This window comes from Colobus angolensis, unplaced genomic scaffold, assembly GCF_000951035.1.
Source record: "Colobus angolensis palliatus isolate OR3802 unplaced genomic scaffold, Cang.pa_1.0 Scaffold162, whole genome shotgun sequence".
NCBI lineage: Eukaryota > Metazoa > Chordata > Mammalia > Primates > Cercopithecidae > Colobus > Colobus angolensis.
Window position 1 is genome coordinate 4,702,800 of NW_012114733.1, and position 21,154 is coordinate 4,723,953.

At 35.0% G+C, this 21,154-nt stretch overlaps 1 protein-coding gene across 1 annotated transcript in view; it reads right to left on the reverse strand.

Annotated features, from left to right (window-relative positions):
- Positions 1–21,154, reverse strand: part of LOC105508449 (RAB6A-GEF complex partner protein 1) — a 114,973-nt gene that overhangs the window by 59,573 nt on the left and 34,246 nt on the right. The window contains exon 2 of the mRNA XM_011937314.1: positions 20,355–20,434. Within this exon, the coding sequence (XP_011792704.1) occupies positions 20,355–20,434 (80 nt within the window). The remainder of the gene's footprint in view (positions 1–20,354; positions 20,435–21,154) is intronic.

The window sequence follows — 21,154 nt, forward strand, 5'->3', positions numbered from 1 at the left end:
CTCGCGCTGGGAGTTGGAGACGAGCTGTTCCTATTCAGCCATCTTGCTCCGCCCCCGATAATCTCCTGTAGGTTCTTAAGCACTCAAGTTTGATGGTCTTCCTTAGTTATTCACTCTTTCCCTTTGGATTTTTAGCTCAAGGGTTGGAGACACCTCTAGTTTTGATTAAAGATGGAAATATTATTTCAACTTTTTTTCTGTTGGTGATTATCAAGAGAAAGAATGGAAACCACATTACCTATCTTAAAACTGGAAACCGTGTTTTTCTTTATATGAATACCTCATTTATTACAAGTATTAGAAGAACTTTAAAGCAAATTTAAGTAAATCCTAATTTCTTCATGACTTCCATTATAAAATTAGAGCTACATCTGGCAGGAAAGTTTCCATCCTGTCTTCCAAACATACTAAAATAGAGCAAACTTTAAAAAAGTATAGTAACAAAAAAATTCTGACTTTCTGATAAAAATATTTTAGAGTTCAACTATAATTTGATAAGGTACAGCATTAGATGATTGGAAGAGAGTCACAGAAGATGAGGCTAGAAGAAGAAGATGAAGCCAGATTATGAGAGCACTGAATGCCAGGAGAACAGGAATAGAGTATTTACTATGTATGAAACAGTGTACAAAACATTCTATACACATTATCTCAATCGATCATTTGTAATCTTTTGAGACAGGAATTATCTCCACTTTTCCAGAGAGAAAACTGAAACTTAACAAATATTGAGAACTGTGCTCTTGGTCACAAAGCTAAGAAAGTAAGCGAGCTGATAATCAAGCTCTAATATTTAAGGCTCTAAGCAACTGAAAATTATAGAGTTAAAGAGACCAACAAAATAACCTCTGTCTGCACATAGAAATAATGGAACAAATGCTAAAGAATGGATTGGGGATGGGGTAGGGAAGGGAACACACACTGTAAATGTTAATGTTTTTCACATCTGGACAGACAGCAGAACTGCAGTTTCTTGCCTTCTTAAAATCAGGTGTGGCCACATGATTTACTTTGGCCTATAAAATATGAGGGGAAGTGATTTGTGTCACTTCTGAACAGAAAATTTAAGAGCCAACACTTGGTACATGTTCTGTTTGTAATCCTCTACTGCGGAGATTAAACCTATACTGACTAATATAGTAACTGGCAATTGTTAGATTTTTGTCCTGTAAAACTCAACAAATTAACAGTTTGTTACTATTCTACATGAGTGATTTCAATAACTATGCAATCTGAGAAATAGGAAAAAAGAATGAAAAAAAATAGACACAGTTTAAAGACTTAAGGGAACAACATCATAAATAACAATGCCTGTCTGTATGATGGAAGTCCAAAGGCCAAGGAGAGAGAAAAGAGAATATAGGAAGAAATAATGGTTACAAACTTTCCAAATTTGAGAAAAACAAGAGTCTTTCATCCAAGAAACTCCAAGTAGGATAAATTTTAAAAGTTGCACACAGAGACACATTATGTTCAAACTGTCAAAAAACAAAGAGAATCTTGAAAGCAGCAAGAGATGTATGTGACTCTTCACATACAAGAGATCCCAAGTAAGACTGACAGCCAACTTTTCATAGGAAACCATGGAGGCCAGAAAACAGTGGGATGACATATTTCAAGTGCTGAAATATCTAGAAAAATTATCCTTCAAAAACAAAAAAGAAACTACCGAATTTCCAGATAAACAAAAAGTTGAGGGAATTTGTCACAAGTAGACCTGAACTACAAGAAATGCTAAAGGAAGTTCTTCAACCTGAAAAGACAAGAGGCAATAACTCAAAGTCATGTGAGAAAATAAAGAACACTGATAAAAGTAATTACACAGGTAAATATAAAAGCCAGCAGTATTATATTTTTGTTTAAGAAATCTGCCTTTTCCCCCCTATATGACTCAAAAGACAAGTGCATAAAACAGCAATTATACATCTATGTTAACAGTCACACAATGTATAAAGATGTAATTTGTGATAACAACAACACAAAAAGGGAGGGAGGGAGATGTACAGGAACATAGTTTTGAGATATTATTGAAGCTAAGTTGGTATTACTTCAAACTAGGCTGTTATACATGCAAGATGTTAGTTTAATCCCCAAGGTAACCATTAATAACGAAAACATGTACAAAAAAGGAAATAAGAAAGGAGTCAAAATGGTACAATGCAAAAAAATCAAACCAACAACAACAACAAAAAGGCAGTAGTGGAGGAACCCAGGAACAAAAAAGATACAGACATAATAGAAAACAAATAGCAAAATGGCAGAAATCCTTTATCAGTAAGTACTTTAAATGTAAATGGATTAAATGCATTCATTAAAAGGCAAGCATTGTCAGAATGGATTCAAAGAAACCAAATGAGTCCATTTATAAGTTGTCTACAAGAGAATTACTTTAGATTCAAGGAAACAAGCTGAAAGTGGAAGGAAGGAAAAATATATTCCATGCAAATAGTAACCAAGACAGGGTGGCTATGGTAAAATCAGAAACAAACAAATACACAAACAAACAAAAAAACCAAAAGACTTTAAGAACTATCACAAGAGACAAAGAAGGATTTTTATAATGATAAAACAGTCAATCTAGCAAGAAGATACCACACCTATAAATAGATACAAATATAACATCAGAGTCACAAAATATTAATATATGAAGACAGAACACAAAACTGAAGGGGGAAATAGATCTGTAATAATGTTAGAGACTTCAATACCCCACTTTCAATAATGGATAGAACTGGGCAGAAAATAAGGAAATAGAGAATTTAAGTAACACTATATAAACCACTTAGACCTAAGACACATACTGAATATGCCACCCAACAGCAGAATACATATTATTCTCAAATGCACATGGAACATTCTCCAAGACAGAATGGGTATTAAACCACAAAAAAGTCTTAATAAATTTTAAAAGACTGAAAGCATATAAAGTATCTTCTCTAACCAAATGGAATATAACTAAAAATCAGTAAAACTAGAAAAATCACAAATATGTGGAAATCCAAAATACACTCTAAAACAATCAATGACTCGAAGAAGAACCAAAATGGAAATTAGGAAATACTCTGAAACTAATGAAAATACAAATGCAACATTATGGGATACAGTGAATGAAGTCCTCCGAGGGAAATTTATAGCTAAAACGCTTACATTAAAAAAAAGATTTCAAATCAATAACCTAACTTTATACCTTATGGAACTAGTAAAAGAGCTGGCAGAAGGATGGATGTGATAAAAATTAGAGCGGCTGTACATGAAATTGAGAATAGAAAAATAATAGAGAAAAATCAATTAAATAAAGAGTTGGTTGTTTGAAAACATCAATACAATTGAAAAACCTAAGGAAAAAGAGAGAAGACTCTAAAAGTCTGAAATGAAAGTGAGAATATTATTACTGACCATACAAAAAAACAGTATGGCTTATAAGAGAATACTGTAAACAACTGAATGCTAACAAGTTAGATAACCTATGTTAAATGGACAAATTGCTAGAAACACACAAATTTCCCAACTGACTCAAGAGGAAATAAAACATATGAATAGACCTGTAACAAGTAACAAAACTGAGTCAGTAATCAAAAACCTCCCAATAAAGAAGAGCCCAAAACCAGGTGGCTTAGTGACTTATACAATATTTAAATAAGAATGAACATTCACCCTTCTCAAGATGTTATTTAAAAAAAAAAACAGGTAAGAAGAGGGAACACTTTCTAATTCATTCCTTCTTCTTTTTTTTTTTCTTCTTTTTAGACAGTCTTGCTCTGTCACCAGGCTGGAGTGCAGTGGCGCAATCTCAGTTCACTGCAACCTCTGACTCCCCGGCTGAAGCAACTGTCCTGCCTCAGCCTCCCGAATACCTGGGATTACAGGCACGTGCCCACCATGACCAGTTAATTTTTTTATTTTTAGATGGAGTTTCGCCATGTTGGTCAGGATGGTCTAGATCTCCTGACCTCGTGATCTGCCCACCTTGGCCTCCCAAAATGCTGGGATTATAGGCGTGAGCCACCATCCCTGGACTTCTAATTCGTTCTATGAGGCCAGCATTACCCCGATACCAAAGTCAGACAAAGACACTGCAAGAAAAGGAAACCATGGCTCAACACACCTTATGAACATAGATGGAAAAAAAATCCTCAACAAAATATTAGACTGGATCCAGTAGCATATTAAAAGGATTATCCACCATGACCAAGTGGGCTTAGCCCAAGAATACAATGGTGGTTCAACACATGAAAATCAATGTAATACAATGTAATCACATTAATAGAATAAAGGGGAAAAATCCCAGAATGATTTCAATTCATGCAGAAAAAACATCTGAAAAAATAGTAATAATCTTTTAAGATAAAAACACTCAATAAACTAGGAAAGGAAGGGAGCTTTTTCAAAATGATAAAGGACATATATGAAAAAGTGCACAGCTAACATCTTACTCAACAGTAAATGACTGTTTACTGACTGAAAGTTTTCCCTCTATGATCAGGCATGAGACAAGAAAGCCGCTCTCACTACTTCCAGTCAACATAATACTGGGCATTCTAGACAGCAATCAGGTAAGAAAAAGAAAAGTCATCCAACACAAACGGAAAAAATGGGACTCTCTTTATTCAAAGATGTCATAATAGTATAGTATATATATAAAATTCTAAAGAATCCACAGAAAACTTATTAGAGCTAATAAATTTATCAAAGTTGTAGTATATGATCAACACAGAAATCATATATATTTCTCTACACTAGCAATAAAAATTTCAGAAAACAACTCCATTTACAATAGCATCAAAAAGAATAAAATACTTGGGAATAAACTGACCCAAGGATGAGTAAGAGTTGTACGCGTAAATAAATTAAGGGAGAACTAAGAAATTGGAAAGGTATATTATGTTCATGAATGGAATATTTAATATTGTTATAGGTATAGATTAAATGCAATTTCTACCAAAATCCCAATGTTCTTTTGTTTAAAAAAAAAAAAAAAAGAAATGGGAAAGCTGATCCTAAAATTCATATGGAAAGGCAAGGAACCCTGAAGAGCCAAAATAATCTTGAAAAGAAGAACAAAGTTGGAGAACTCACATTTCCTGATTGCAAAACTTACTGCAAAGCTACAATATCCAACGCAGTGTGGTAATGATACAAGGGCAGACATAAAGATCAATGGAATAGAATTAAGAGCCTAATAAAAAACTTATACACCTACGGTCAATTGATTATTGGCAAGGGTGCCAAGTGCACTCAACAGGGGAAACAACATTCTCTCTAACAAATGGTACTAAGACAACTGAATAGCCATTTACGAAATAATTAAGTTGGATCCTTATCTTACACCATAAGTAAAAAATAATTCAAAATGAATCAAAACTCTAAATATAAGAGCTGAAACTATTCTTACAAAATAGAAGAAAATATACGGGTAAATTGTCATGGCCTTTCATTTGGCAATTGTTTTCTAGATATCAGAAAACTATAAGGAACTATATATATATATATATATATCGGACGTCATCAAGATTAAACTTTTTTGTGCAAAATATACTACCAAGAAAGTAAAAAGCCCGGAGAATGAGAAAAAAAAATATGAAAATCATGCATCTTAGAAGGATCTACTATCCAGAATATATAAAGACGACTTACAACTCAGACAAAGATAAACAACCCAATTAAAAAGAAGGGAGAGGTGGGGCACGGTGGCTCATACTTGTTATTCTAGCACTTTGGGGGGCCAAGACAGGAGAATTGCTTGAACCCAGGAGTTTAAGACTAGCTTGAGCAACATAGTGAGATCTCATCTTTACAAAAAATTTAAAAATTAGCCAGGTGTAGTGGTGCATGCCTGTAGTCCCAGCTACTCTGGAGACTCAGGTGAGAGGATTGCTTGAGGCCAGGAAATCAAGGATGCAGTGAGCTATGATTGTGCCACTGCCTGGATGACAGAGCAAGAACCTTTCTCCAAAAAAAAAAAAAGTGGGAAGAAGACTTGAATAGATATTTATTTAGAGAAGATACACAAATGGCCAAAGAGCAAATGAAAGTATGTTCAATGTCATTAATCATTAGCGAAATACAAATGAAAACCATAATGAGATACTATTTCACATTCACTGGGATGACCCTAATATAATAAAAAAACAGAAAATAACAAGTGTTGATGAGGATGTGGAGAAACCAGAACCATCATGAATGACTTGTGGGAAAACAGTCTGGCAGTTTTTCAAAAAGTTTAACACAGAATTACCATGTAACCTAGCAATTCTACTTCCCGGTATGTACCCAAAAAGAATTGGAAACAGGTGTTTAAATACGAATTGTACATGAACAATTGCTATGAACACTCCTAGTCATAGCAGGACTGTTCACAATAGTCAAAAAGTGAAAAAAACCTCAATGTCCATCACCTGATTAATGGATAAACACCCTGTGGTAAATCCACATAACAAAACATTATTCAGCCATAAAAGAAATGACGTACTGATACATGCTAAAACATGAATTAACCTTGAAAACATTACATTAAGACACAAAAAGTACACAGTGTGTGATTCCATTTATACAAAGTATTCAGAAATTAAATAAGACACAAAAGGTACATGCTGTATTATTCTATTTATACGGCGTATCCTGAATAGGCAAATCCAGAGAGAGACAGGAAACAAATGTATGGTTCTAGGGGTTGAGAGCAGTAGAGAACAGGGAATGACTTCTTAATGAATCCATGGTTTCTGCTTGGAGTGATGTAAAAGTTCTGGAACTAGATAATTGTGATAGTTGTACAAAACATTGTAAATGTACTTAATGCTACGTAAGACATGGAGTCAAAGAAGGTTATTTTGGAGCTTTAAGATTTAACGACTGCCCTGCTGCATTTCAGATCTGCACGGGGCTTACAGCCCCTTTCTTTTGGCTGATTTCTCCCTTTTGGAACCGGAGTGTTACCCAATGTCTACATTCCCATTGTATCTTGGAAGTTATTAACTTGTTTTTTTGATTTTACAGGCTCATAGGCAGAAGGGACTAGTTTTGTCTCATATGAGACTTCGGACTTTTGAGTTAATGCTGGAACGGGTTCAGACTTTGGGGGACTCTTGTGAAGGCATGATTTTATTTTAAATGTGAGAAAGACGTGAGATTTGGGGAAGGGACAAGGGTGGAATTATATGGTTTGGGTCTGTGTCCCTGTGTAAATCTTATGTCAAATTGTAATCCCCAATGTTGGAGGTGGGGCCTGGTGGGAGGTGACTGGATCATGAGGGTGATTTCCCCTTTGGTGCTGTTCTTGTGATAGTAAGTTATCATGAGATCTAGTTGTTTAACAGGGTGTAGCACAACTGCATGCAGTGGCTCACGCCTGTAATCCTAGCACTTTGCGAGGCCGAGGTGGGTGGACTGCCTGAGCTCAGGAGGTCGAGACCAGCCTGGGCAACATGGTGAAAGTCCGTCTCCACTAAAATACAAAAAAAAATTAGCTGGGCAAGGCAGTGTGTGCCTGTAGTCCCAGCTACTTGGGAGGCTGAGGCAGGAGAATTGCTTGAACCTGGGAGGCCGAGCTTGCGGTGAGCCGAGATGGTGCCACTGCACTCCAACCTGGCAACAGAGCGAGACTCTGTCTCAAACAAACAAAAACAAACAAAAACAAAAGTGTGTAGCACCTCTCCCCAGCTTCCTGCTCTGGCCATGTAAGAGGTGCCTGCTTCCCCTTCTCCTTCTGTCATGACTATAAGTTTCCTGAGGCCTCCCCAGCCATTCTTCCTGTGCAGTCTGCAGAACCGTGAACCAATTAAACCTCTTTTCTTTATAAATTACCCAGTCTTAGGCATTTATTTATACCAGTGTGAGAATAGACTAATATACCTCATGACTCAGTTCAGATGCTACTCTCTTTACAATACAATACACTGAAAGTATGTTCCCCTTCTCAACTGCCTCCGAAAAGCTCTTTATCTGTAGCTCCTTTATAGTACACGTCACTTTTACAGTGTATTTGATATTATCTGAATTTAGCTTTTGTCCCCTTAATAAACTATGAGCTTCAGACTGGGAAAAAATCAACTCTAATTCACACTATTGCCTTGTATATAGCCCCAAACAAACAAATGTCTTGAATGAGTAAAAGATGAGGAACACCTCATCAATGGGATGAATATATCCATTTTGGCTGCTCAGTGTCCCCTTTGAGGCCTTATTTCCTGAATCTTAGCTATTCCAGGCAATTGATGATGCTTAATACGTGGATCCCACTTGACATTTTGAGTGTATGAAATGTTAATAGTTACTCAGTGTACTTTTGATTCCAGTCATGTGCTTAAGAAACTAACCAGCTTCAATATTTTAATTACCTTGGTTTTCTTACAAAAAGCATAGATTGTGTGCAAAAACAGATAACAGATTTGACATGCATTACCTACCATATGGTACGAATTATACAGAGCAAAAGTTAAGTTAAAGTATACAAGGTAAGGAAGATGGATACAAAAAAACCCCTGAATTTTCAAGAGAAAATGTAACTGAACTTTTTTTTTTTAATGGAGTCTTGCTCTGTAACCCAGGCTGGAGTGCAGTGGCGCAGTCTCGGTACACTGAAATGTCCACCTCCTGGTTCAGTTTGCTTCAGCCTCCTGAGGAGCTGGGATTATCACACTGGCTAATTTTTTTTTTTTTTTTTTTTGAGACGGAGTCTTGCTCTGTCGCCCAGGCTGGAGTGCAGTGGCGCGATCTCGGCTCACTACAAGCTCCGCCTCCCGGGTTTACGCCATTCTCCTGCCTCAGCCTCCCGAGTAGCTGGGACTACAGGCGCCCGCCATCTCGCCCGGCTAGTTTTTTGTATTTTTAGTAGAGACAGGGTTTCACCGTGTAGACCAGGATGGTCTTGATCTCCTGACCTTGTGATCCACCCGTCTCGGCCTCCCAAAGTGCTGGGATTACGGGCTTGAGCCACCGCGCCCGGCCTAATTTTTGTATTTTTAGTAGAGACGGGGTTCTGCCATGTTGGCCAGGCTGGTCTTGAACTCCCGACCTCAAGTGATCCACCTGCCTTGGGCCTCCCAAAGTGCTAAGGTTACAGGCATGAGCCACCTCACCCCACCCAAACACTTTGCATTTAAATCGATATACTGCAAAGGATTAAATACAGATGCCCATAAAAAGGATAAATAGCTCCATCAGGAGTGCTATGTACACATCCACTCATGAAAAGAATAAAAACATTCAGAACTTTTCTATAGGTCTCAAACAGAAGAGCCAACTATACCATAGTTATACCACAGATGGAGTATAACAAGTTATTGTTTACTTGCACTAATGAAATAGAACGCAGCCAATTTAAGTCACAGTGGGAGTTTTGATACATTTTGAGAAGAAACATGAAGGGAAATTAAACACCAGACTTTGACCATATGATTCTGAGAAGAATCTGAACTAAAAGTTAGGTAGGCTAACTGGGGAAAAGAATGTGAAGAGTAGGGAAGCAGTAGGAAATTAAACTTATTTGAAAAAAAATATATATATAACTTGCCGTTGTCTTTGTGAAACTACATGGAAAAGAAAAAACTTAGTATCTTCTAACTTTAATTAAGATTATTATTTGTGACTCCTCTAGTTCAAAGTTATAGGAAGTCTTAAGTGATCTGTTCCAATGATTTTTCCATAAGCTTTGTTTTTAGTTTGCAATTGTGTAGAATGAAGGTGTTTACACAATGCATATATCATGCTTTGGCAGAAATACCTGCTCATAAAATGGTACAAAGCTTGCTAGACAATTCAAGTGTTTTAAAAAGAAACAAAATATATAGTTTATTATATATTTATAAGGCATATTTATAAATATACATTAATACATATAAGAGAATTTAATTTGTAAGATTCCCCTCTAAAAGTGTTGAAATTTGCTAGATTTACAAATAGATTTTTAAGATTTGTAGATGGAACTTAAAAGTCTGAACTACAGTTATTATTTTGAAGCTTTAATAAATTGAGTATTTTTAAGCCAAAGTAAACGCTAAATAAATATTCTGATTTTTTACTTTGAAAACACAAAATCGCATATGAACAAAAAGAAATGAAACAGCTGAATACATTACGGGAGAGGCAAAAGGGATTAATCCCATTATAATCCCCTCAATAATGTTCTAAATTTCTATCTATTTGAGATTAACTGGGGCTAAGAAAAACAAACTAACAAAATTTATAGAACTAGCTAAGAATTGTCAGTCATTCCCAGTTCCGTATTGGTTAATCAGGTGGTCTCCCCACAAGCCATGGCAGAATTTGTCAGGGAAAGAACAGAAATGTCAACGAAGGAAACTTGGTGGGGTAGGGTGGGGGAAGCCCATGAGAACTGTGACCCTGAGAGACAAGAAACTAGTAAAAAAAAAAAAAAAAAAAAAAAAAAAAAAAAAAGGAATTTTTTTAACGCAGTTTCAGATCGTGTGACAGTTTTCTTAATGCATTCTAAGGTGTTGTAGTACTTAAAGCCAAGAGGTTTACACATCACTGGCTATATAAAGCTAATTCTGTAGACAATTTGTCTTATTTATAGATAGACAACTTTCAAATATGCTTTAAAGTTTTATCTTGGTAAACCACCACCTATTTTAATACTGTATAAGAAATTCAATAATATAATTTAGTTTCAGAATCAGAGTGCACAGATATCAGAAAGTGTTGTAAATCTGATAAAATTGCAAAAATCTAAGATGTGAAAAATCCAACAATTACACTTTATTTACAAAAATTGATTTACATAGGATTCATTAAAATCCAATTTATGAAACAGAACAAATCTAGAGACACAAGGTTGCCCTTACCACTTGTGTGGAATTTGTCTCTCTAGAAAGTTTTATAAAATGTTACTTTTATATTTTATTTATATATGCAATATACAAACAGTTTTTTGAAAAAAAAAAAGACACTGAAATAAATGTAAGCTATACATACATTTAAGAAAGATGAATAAAAACATTTACGCATTAATTCCAGTTCAGAATTACAGGTGGCTAGGGCCCATTCCAGCAGCTCGGGGCCAAAACTGAAGCCCACCTTGAAACAGATGTCATTCCACTGGAGGGCGCACTCACACACATACCCCACACTCACTCAGACTGGGGCCATGCAGACGCCGATTCACCTAAAGTGTACATCTTTGGGATGTGGGAGGAAACCACAGTACTACACAGACACAGGGAGAATATGAAAATTCCAGATTGACAGTGGCCCTGGCCAGGGATCAATTTTTTTCCATCATCGATATTATGACATTATTCAAGGATATGATGTAATGAGTTTCACACTATATTAAATAAGCTACCTTTGTAAATACTTGGAATTTTCAAGTATTGTATAAATGAATACTCTGCCGAAATTCCCCAGAGGAGTCAAGTCTGTTATTGCTTACATTTGATGTATGACTCAATCTGAGACTTGCTTTTGAACAAGTACACCTGTATTTTTTAGCAACCTCTTAAAGTTTTGTCATTCTTCAAATTCTAGTTCACTCTAAAACCTCGCAGTTAATGAACTAGAATTCCCTTCTTTTCTAAACACACATAAATTGTCTTAAACATGCAATGGAGGCAGATTATATTTACATAATTCAAAAGGCAACCTGGGCAACAATACCAGTTGCAACTTATTAAGAATCTAATAATAACTCATTTTTCTCATTTTATAGACACACAGCACAGAAAGCAACTTTAGAAAGTGGCTTTTCCAAAGTCTTGGGAAAAAGTAGAATCTGAACTAGAACCTGGGCCTCCCTGATTCCAATTGCCATATTTTTTTCCACATCTCTAAACTGGATATTTATTTGAGGTAGTAATAGCAAGTCTAAGAAAAATAAGAAAGTAGGAAAAATGAAGCTAAGCAAGTTTTCTTTTATTAATGTATTTGACATACACTGACTTTTATAATTAAAAGTAAACCCTCCCAGTTTTCTATTCCAATGAATGATAAGGCATTCACGTTAATCAGTGGCCCTTAAAGGGCCATGAAAAACATAAAATATTTCTATGGGATGGGTCAACCACCAGTCAAACTTCCCAGGACATTGAGGGGGGAGTAATTTCTCATCAAATTGGTAAAAAACAAAAATCAAACCACAATACCCACAAGTGTAGCATAAAAACTACACAAAAGTCTTAAAAGAAGACTGCTTTTAAAGTATGTCAAGTATGCTTTGGAGGGCTAGATCAGGTGATACAGAAAACTGACTCACAATTAAATTCAATAGCCATTTCTTTGAGCAGATTCTTTTGTGCAGGAGATAACAAATGCTTTAAGTGCCAGTTAAAGAAAAGAATAATGTGGCAAATAACCTAACAGATTTGGGGTGTGGGGGAACAGAAACTTCAAGAACGCAATTAATTACAGTGTTTTTCCTTGCAATATAACTTACCTAAGTCCTGACTTTTCTCCCAAGTATAGAACTCAAGTCCCCTTATTTACAAAACGTCCCTTGACAACTAATCACTTTACCCTGAAATACTATTATGACTTTTCAAGATATTCACCTGGCAATCTGTTATATTATATTGCCATTAACTTTAAACAATTATTCATTAGCATCTTCAGTAGCAGTGTATAGCAAGTGTTTTACAGATAGTAGGCATACAATAAATGAGGATGAATCCCATTTGAGATGATTCTGAAATGTGCAAGGCTTGATCCAGAAAGTTCTGGCAGTCCTATGTAAATTCTGGGACTAAGAGGCTTTAGTTTTCCAACCGTAATTCTGGAAAGGCTCAGAACGATTTCTTTTCCCAAAACTCCAGGCCTCATATTTCATCATTTGCATTCACCATTGTGTACTGGAATGCTCACAATAATAAAAAGTATTTCTGGATGAAATGAAATAATGGTATCTTGGATGTGCTTAAATATACTCCAGTGGAAAAAGACTGAAAATTGTTCAAACTGACTGATGGACACACAGATGGTCATTTTATTATTCTACTAATAGAGTACCTGGTACCAAACTAGTGCCCAGAAACAAGAGAACTGGACAAAACAGATCAACCAACCATATTCAGACATGAGACAGCAGGCAGCACAGGACCGATATCATGAGGGAAGGAAAACAGGTTTTCTGGCAGATGTCACCTTCTAACCTCTTAAGATTTTGTCCACCATGTAGGGAGAGAGAACCCAAGCATAGTATGGCAGCCTTGTTAAGTTTAGGAGAAAAAGATTAAAGTTCAGAGAAGCAGAAGCAGCTATTTGTGAAGTAGAGCACCAGTGATGTGGGAGACACACAGAGAAAAGCTCTAGAAATCTGCAGGAGTTTCCCCTGAGTCTTACTGAATACTATGCAAATACACAGTGACACTCCATAAATACAGGCAAAGAATGACTGCTAGGGTTTTTGGCTACCCAGTTAATATAGGACTGGGAGACATTTCAGAGTTGACTAGCCAGAATGGAGAGACCTTGTTAAAGACCCAGGACATTCAGTGGCGATTTCAGAAGGGCTAAGCTAGCTTAACAGTTAAATCTATCCTAAAAAACATACAAAAGGCCTCAAAAGATCAGTAAGATCTCCAAGTAGCTTCACTGCCACCCAAAACAACCTTCAATACTCTTTAAAGGAAAAGAACAAAAATCAGACAATGGATAATGTAATACAATATTTAACATCCAATCTAAAATTACTAGACACGTGATATGGCCCAGCAATTCTATTCCTACGTATTTCTTTACTCAAGAGATATAGGACAACTGGAGAGTGAAATGAGATTAGAATCTAAAAAAGCAAAGTTCACTTTTTTTTACTTTTTATCTTTATAGATCTCTCGTTGGATTTTTTTTTAAAATAAGAAGGTATTCAAGAATTAGTGTAAATTTTTTAAACGTACTATGGGAACGCACATGCCAGATCAGTTATTTATTGGGTACAGGGGAGGATATAGGAGAGTTGAGGGCAGAAGGTTTATAGAGTACAACAGATGTCTGACCTGAGCTTGAAAACCAAGTCAGATAAATTTCTTACATAAAAAAAGATAGCAGGGGAGTCACACTGAATACAGCAAATAACAAAGGAACCAAGGCATTAAATAGGAATTGTGGGTTTGATGTGTTCAAGATAAGGAGAAAGTAGGTTCTAAATGCCAGGCCAGAGAGCTTGGACTTTGTTTTGGAAAAAAAAAAAATGTTATCAATGCAAATGATAAACTTCATTATGCAGGCGAAAGAGACTAGGGGAAGAGAAATGAGTTAGGGAATAAGCTTTTTTAATAGACAAGGAGGAGGACATGAGGGCCCCTAAAAAGACCAATGAGAATAAAGTAGAGTTAAATGAATTCCAGAGGCACTGGAAAACTATAATCAATCAATAAAATTTGATGATTGAACAAATACGGAAAATGAAGAAACAATCCAGAGGAAGAAATAAAGAATTCAAGGTTTTCTACCTCATACAACTATACAAAAGATGATGGTAATTGTAATAAAGTTTAGCAAAGCAATAGCATGTTTGGCTTGGTAGGGGGTGAGTGCGGTTTAGACATGAATTTGAGATTAAGAAGACGTAACAGGCCCGGTGCAGCGGCTCACGCCTGTAATCCCAGCACTTTGGGAGGCCGAGGCAGGCAGATCACTTGAGGTCAGGAGTTCAAGACCATCCTGGCCAACATGATGAAACCCCATCTCTAGTAAAAATACAAAAATTAGCTAGGCACAATGGCGCATGCCTGTAGTCCCAGCTATTCAGGATTGAGATGTGAGAATGGCTTGAATCCAGAAGGTGGAGGTTGCAGGGAGCCAAGATCACACTACTGCACTCCAGCCCAGGCGACAGAGTGAGATACTGTCTCAAAAAAAGTGATATAATAATAATCCAGGAGAAAAGTGACAAGACCTAAACCAAACTACTGCCATTGGGAATTACGAGGAGGGAAAAGAAATGACACACAAGGTAGAATATACTGGACTAGATAGAGACTGGCTATTGATGTTAGTGGGCAGGAAGAGTGAATAAACTCAAATACATGGTGGTGCCATTTACTGGAAGAAAAAAAAAAAGGCTCTTGACTTTCCCAGGATTCAGTTACCTAAAAATCAGACTGCATTTTCATTTTTACAGCTAATAAAAAATTCATCATTTCTTACTAACTATAAATTATTATAGGACCTAAAATGTGTTCACGGTATCTTCTTACGAATTTTTGTACCTGCTAAATCTCACCAATTCAGAATGGTCTTCCTCTAGATGTATATTTTGTTACCTCATCATCTTTGAGATCCTTTTATATGTCATCTTCTCAGTGAAGACACCGACTGCTATTTTAAGTCATGTCCCACTCTCTATTCCCTTACCCTGCTTTATTTTTCTCCATAGAGTGGATCACCTAACTCATAATGTATTTCACTTATCACCCTCTACTAGAAGAATAACAAGCTCTATCAGCAGGGCTTTTTGTTTTGTTGTTTTTTTCCACTGTTAGATCTCTAGTATCTACAATAATGTGTAGAGCCGGACAAAATTCATTACTTTTTAAATGGATAGACACATGGATGAAAATAATTTTCAGAAGAGTTTTTTGAAAGAGGTAGTACCCTTTCACCAGACTCTTTAAAGAACCAAACTAAAACAAAACAAAACACCAAAAAACAAAAACTGCTTATCATTTACATTATCACACATTGAGACAGCCTCCAGTCTGACAGAAACAATGTGCAGGGCTCTCTGAAGTGGGCAGATTTTTTACCAGTCCTATCATTCTTTGGACTCAGGTGCCATCCTTGGAAGTGTGGCCAATAAGGGAGTAGTTTTCACTATCCAGAACTTATGTAATAACTCTGTTACCAATCCTATTAATAAGTGCTCATGCAACTATAATGTGAAGTAATGGATGCATGTAATATGCAAAGTTCAGTAGTGAAAGGTCACCCGTGCACATTTACAGAATAAAAACACACTGAAATCAAACTATACATGGGATGTTTTCAGAGGCTCAAGCAGAACAAAAAACATTAAGATCACTAACATACTTCGTCAAGTTTATAAACTGAATGCAGAACAAGGTTTATTATTAGAAATACAGGGAAAAAGTGGCTAAAGTTCCTCTCTAGAAAACGAGCACTCAGAACATATTAACAAAAAGAAATAAACATGTGTTGAGGGAAACTTTCATGAGTCTGTAACTAATTCAGATCTCCTGTCACCTCTAAATTTGGTATGATTTAGATGCTTCTGTCCCTTACTCTAGGTTTCTTCTGCAAAGAAGCTGGATTTTAGAAGGGGCAAGTTGTGTTGAAGTTAAAAATTGCTAACCTCAAGTAGCTTTTCTCTTCTTCCTTTCCAGCTGGCAGTAATTCATTAGTAATGAGCTGGTAAGAAGTATCACCATCTGATGAAATTATGTTGGGAGGGTGGACGGGGAAGAGGAGAAGGAGATTTGATTATATTTTGGAGTGATTTTTTTTTTCTTCAGTGAAAAAGATCAGTATCTTTACTATATAATAATTAAATGTACTGAATTTTAGTACAGAAACTTTTTTTTTTTTTAAGAAACAGCCTCAATAATACTAGTCTCTAACAAAAAAGAGGGTAGTAATAGCAGTGAAAAGACAGGAAGAAGGGGGGAAAAATCTCTGCTCTCAACAGAGTATATATTATGATGACATATTTGTTTAAATTATTTTCATTATGCTGAAATTAAATATGATGTGCAATTTAAAGATATACTAAACTTCTATTTAAACATAAGCATATGAACACATTTTAAAGCTAAACACAAATTATTTCTTAATTATCCCTGGAAGTTTCCTTCATTAATTTCACTAAAATTTCCAAGCTATAAAATAAAATGTCCAGACAACCTTCAACTAGTCTGGCCCACTGGTCTGTGTAACTAATATGAAGAGATACTGTAATATACCATGGAATCTAATATTTCTAAAATGGAAAATTCATTCATCAAAGAATAAATGATCTTTGAGGTACAGAGTCACTTAATAAGACTGCCACCATTGTTGAAGACTGACTCCCGACATCTATAGGAAGGATGCTAGAAACAACACGAGGTGGAAACTAGGAAAGATCATGAGGCATCTGACCTGTGTTCTCAGATGGAGCATTGTGGAAAAGGATATGCAGTCTGAGGCTAAGATGCTGTAACATAATACAGGGAAGTTAAGATACTCTAGAAAAACTCATGTGACAAATTCATAAGATTTAGAGAAGAGAAACAAGAGACAACAGAATTTCTGTCAGTAAGTGAGAAGAGGACAATTAACCACTGGCCTCAGTAATTACACTGCCTCTATTCTTCAGGACTATTAGAAACCACTCCAGATCATTTCTGCTTTTTTTTTTTTCAATTTTCTACTCCTAGATAAACCCCAAAGTAGTAGCTGGATGGAGCATAAACAGGGTTGAGACAGTATATTACTAATTAATAGCACAGACTTTAGAGCTGCAACACTTATGTCTGAATCCTGGCTGTGCAACTTAATTAGCGTGTGACTATGGGTGAGTTACTTTGCCTCTCTGTGCAGCAATTGTATAACAGTTATACCTAACTACCTCACAGGGTTGCCACAGAGATTAAATAAGTACTAAAAAGTGCTTAGAACAGTGTCTCGAACTACACAAGGGTTTATAATGGCACAGATGACAATGAAGATACCACTGTCAAAACCAAACTTTGCTTTTCTCAAAACCTTATAGAACCACTATTTTTCAGGTTTTAAGAATATGAATTCACATAATCCTCTTAACAATTAAAGAAGTTATTTTTATTCCCATTGTATAAATGAGTTCTGCAGAAAAACCAAGAAACTTACTAAAGTAACATAACTAGAATAGTCTAGCACACAAATACACAACCGGCTGACTTCAATCTGCAGAACTATTTTCATATAAGAGATTTTAGGTAGCAGTTACTAGAATTGAGACTCTGGCAAAGAAGTAAAATATCAAGTAGAAACATATATATATATATTTTAAAAATTACTCAAAAGCTTAGAAATGGAGTAAACACTTGGTTAAAAAAATTACTGATAAAAACAGTTGTCCTTTACTAATTATCCCATAAGCTAGGTGCTTACTTAAGCATTAAATATGAATGATCTCATTTAATCTTATGAGATGATTACTACTGTTATCCTACTCTACAGATGAGGAAAGATTTTGGTGGTATTAAATAACTTGAAAGAAATCATATAGCTGAAAAGTGGCACAGCAAACATTTAATTCCAGGTCTATCTGACACCAAAGCCTGTATCTTTAACGATCATTCAAACTGCTCTAAAGCAATGCACATTTTATTGAGGCCAGTCATTGAAACCTAAAACCTTCAATTTAGGAAAAGAATGCCCAAATTAAGAAAGAGAGTATGTTTTTTATTTAGTTCTCTGCCTTAACACACAGAGTCAAACACAGCAAAGTTCATGCATTGTCAGGACTATTTAGTTAATTGGTGTCTCTTGCAGTTTCAGAATCAGAAAAGAAACAAACTGATTCTTAAAACTTTTCTGGAACAAAAAAAGTGGGTCTCAAAATACCATTCCAAAAACACTATAAACATGTAATTATATTAGTGAACTGAAATAAAGAAAATAGAATTTTCACTGCTTCAAGAGAAGTTATTTCTCTACCATGCCCACAGGAACATAAATTAATGAAGTTAAATTGTTGTTTCTGATTATTGCTTTTTATTTATAGGAACATGTCTAAATTAAGCAATAAAATATAATAGTTCAAAATGCACAAGTAAATCTAATTTTAGTCATTGATTATAACAGTTCTTCAAAAGAATCACAAAATTATCACTTAGAATGAAAAAAATTCATTTATTTTCAGTTTTATCCATAAAACTGAATTTAAAATGTCTAACTACATCACGATGTTCCCATCATTTTGCACTATATTTATGTGTCAAAACTCTTTGCACTATTTTTATTGAAAAATAATCAAATTAAATTGAATCCCATCATCAAAAAAATGTCTGTACTTTAAAGATTTCCAAAACTGAATACGTCAGCACTATATTTGTTACAAAAACAAGTGGCTATACCATCAAGAAAATCTAACTAGTTGAAAATTTAAGAGTTGAAAAGCAGAAGAATCACTACAGTTCTACATTCAGGAGCAATTACTATAAATATTTGTATTGTATTGCTCTAGATTTTGTCTTTAGATGACTTTCGTTGTTTTGTTTTATATAGTTGTGGTCATATTACATATATAATTTTGCATGACTTGTTTCTTCACTTGGCATTATAATATGGTCAGGTTCTTAAGTTTATAAATTTTTCTGAGACATAATGACTACATATCACCGTAAGAGAAGGATGTACTACAGTTAACTTGTTAATCAACTCCCTATTATCACACCTTGGTGTATCAGAAGTGTGCAACACAACTTTTATTATACCTCAGATAGCAGTAACAATTTTTAAAAACTATTTTAATATATTAAAATGTGTGGGTTGAAAAAATGGTTATATTTAATGTTTATTTTATTTCGGTTACTACTGGGTCTAAATACTTTCCCTTGAGTTTGTTAGTTACAGTATTTCCTTTTATGAGACTACTTTTTCCTATTTATCTACTGGAATCTCTGTGTGCTTATTGGCAATTTATATATCTATTTTATATAAAAGTAGTAAGACTTGGCCCTATTAACTACAAATATTTTTCCCAAGTTACTTGCTATTAATGTTTTTCTCTTTTTTTCTGTTAATATTCAAAAATTTAAACTTTTCACACAATAAAATCTGTCTTTCTCTTTAATTTCTTACATACCTATGAAACTTTGGATGTCTCCCACCATCTAGAAATGTGATAAATGCTCTTATATTTTTATCTGGCTTTATGGCTTGTTTTTTTTTTTTAAAGATGGAATGCTTTACAATTGTAGGTTCTTTTATTTCAACAATTAAGGCCTGCTATAAGGAAAAAAAATTAAAAACATACATAACTACACAGTGTAAAGGGCAAAAGTTCATGTTTTTCCCAAATTTAAATCAAGAGGTAATAACTCTCTGGGGTTCTTTTTTTCTCTGCATATACAAAAGCACACGCGAAAGTACTTGTAATTTACCAACATTTCAACTCTTCCTCTCACCATCTCATAGCTCTTCCCTAATAAGGACTGAGAAATGCTAGACCTGGAGTATATTAACAGTAATTCTGAATGCCCAAGAAAATAGTCTTGATATAGTTTATCATCAAGATTCCCAGACTTAAAGAATTCTTTATTCAAGACATGATAGTTCAAAGACCTGGTAATTTTTGAAACACTATTTGGAAAATGCTGGCTTAGTTTTATTCTAATCACTACAGAAAACTCAAAACTGTAATGCTTTTCTGAACATAAAGCCTGTGAATCACATATTAAAAGAATGAAAGGCAACAAACTTACTTGGGATACACTGGTTCATAAAGGTACTTGTCCCCTCTTGTAGATGTAATATGAAAAAACAAGATATATCCATTTGCCGTCTGAAAGAGAAATTTTATTAATCATGAATTGAAGAGTAAGGCTATAACTGTAACCGTGAATTTTAATTTTATAAATTCTTACTTTGAAAAAAATTTTACTCTCCAGTACCCTCCCCTGGAGAATTATAGCCTAATTATGCAAATAAAAGTCACTTGTTTAATATAACCCATGTTGAAAAAAAGGGTTTTTACAGATTTGAAAATATTTCAAAATATGTCAGTGAAATCAGTACTTCATAAAACATTCTAGACACGAATACTCTCAAATAACTGTAATATTCAATAACGAGTCATTATTTTGCAAAATATATAGTACTTTTTGAACTCTGCACTAATATGGCAAATTATTATTCTAAGTTTATAAAGCAATAATGCCACTTTATGGCTTTATTACACCTTTAAGACAAAATGCTTACTCAAAGTTTACACAGAACAAATTAACTTCAGAACAGCATATTTATATATTTCAAAATCAATCTTTTGGTCTCTGATTTACTACAAAATATAGCCCAAGATACAGACATAAAACAGAGCAAAACTTTAACTTCCAAAATTTGAATATCAGCTAGTTCATTTTTCTAAGTTAACAAAATATTTTTTAAAAACAAATTGTAGGCCGGGCGCAGTGGCTCGCCTGTAATCCTAGCACTTTGGGAGGCCGAGGAGGGCGGATCACGAAGTCAGGAGATTTAGACCATCGTGGCGAACATGGTGAAACCC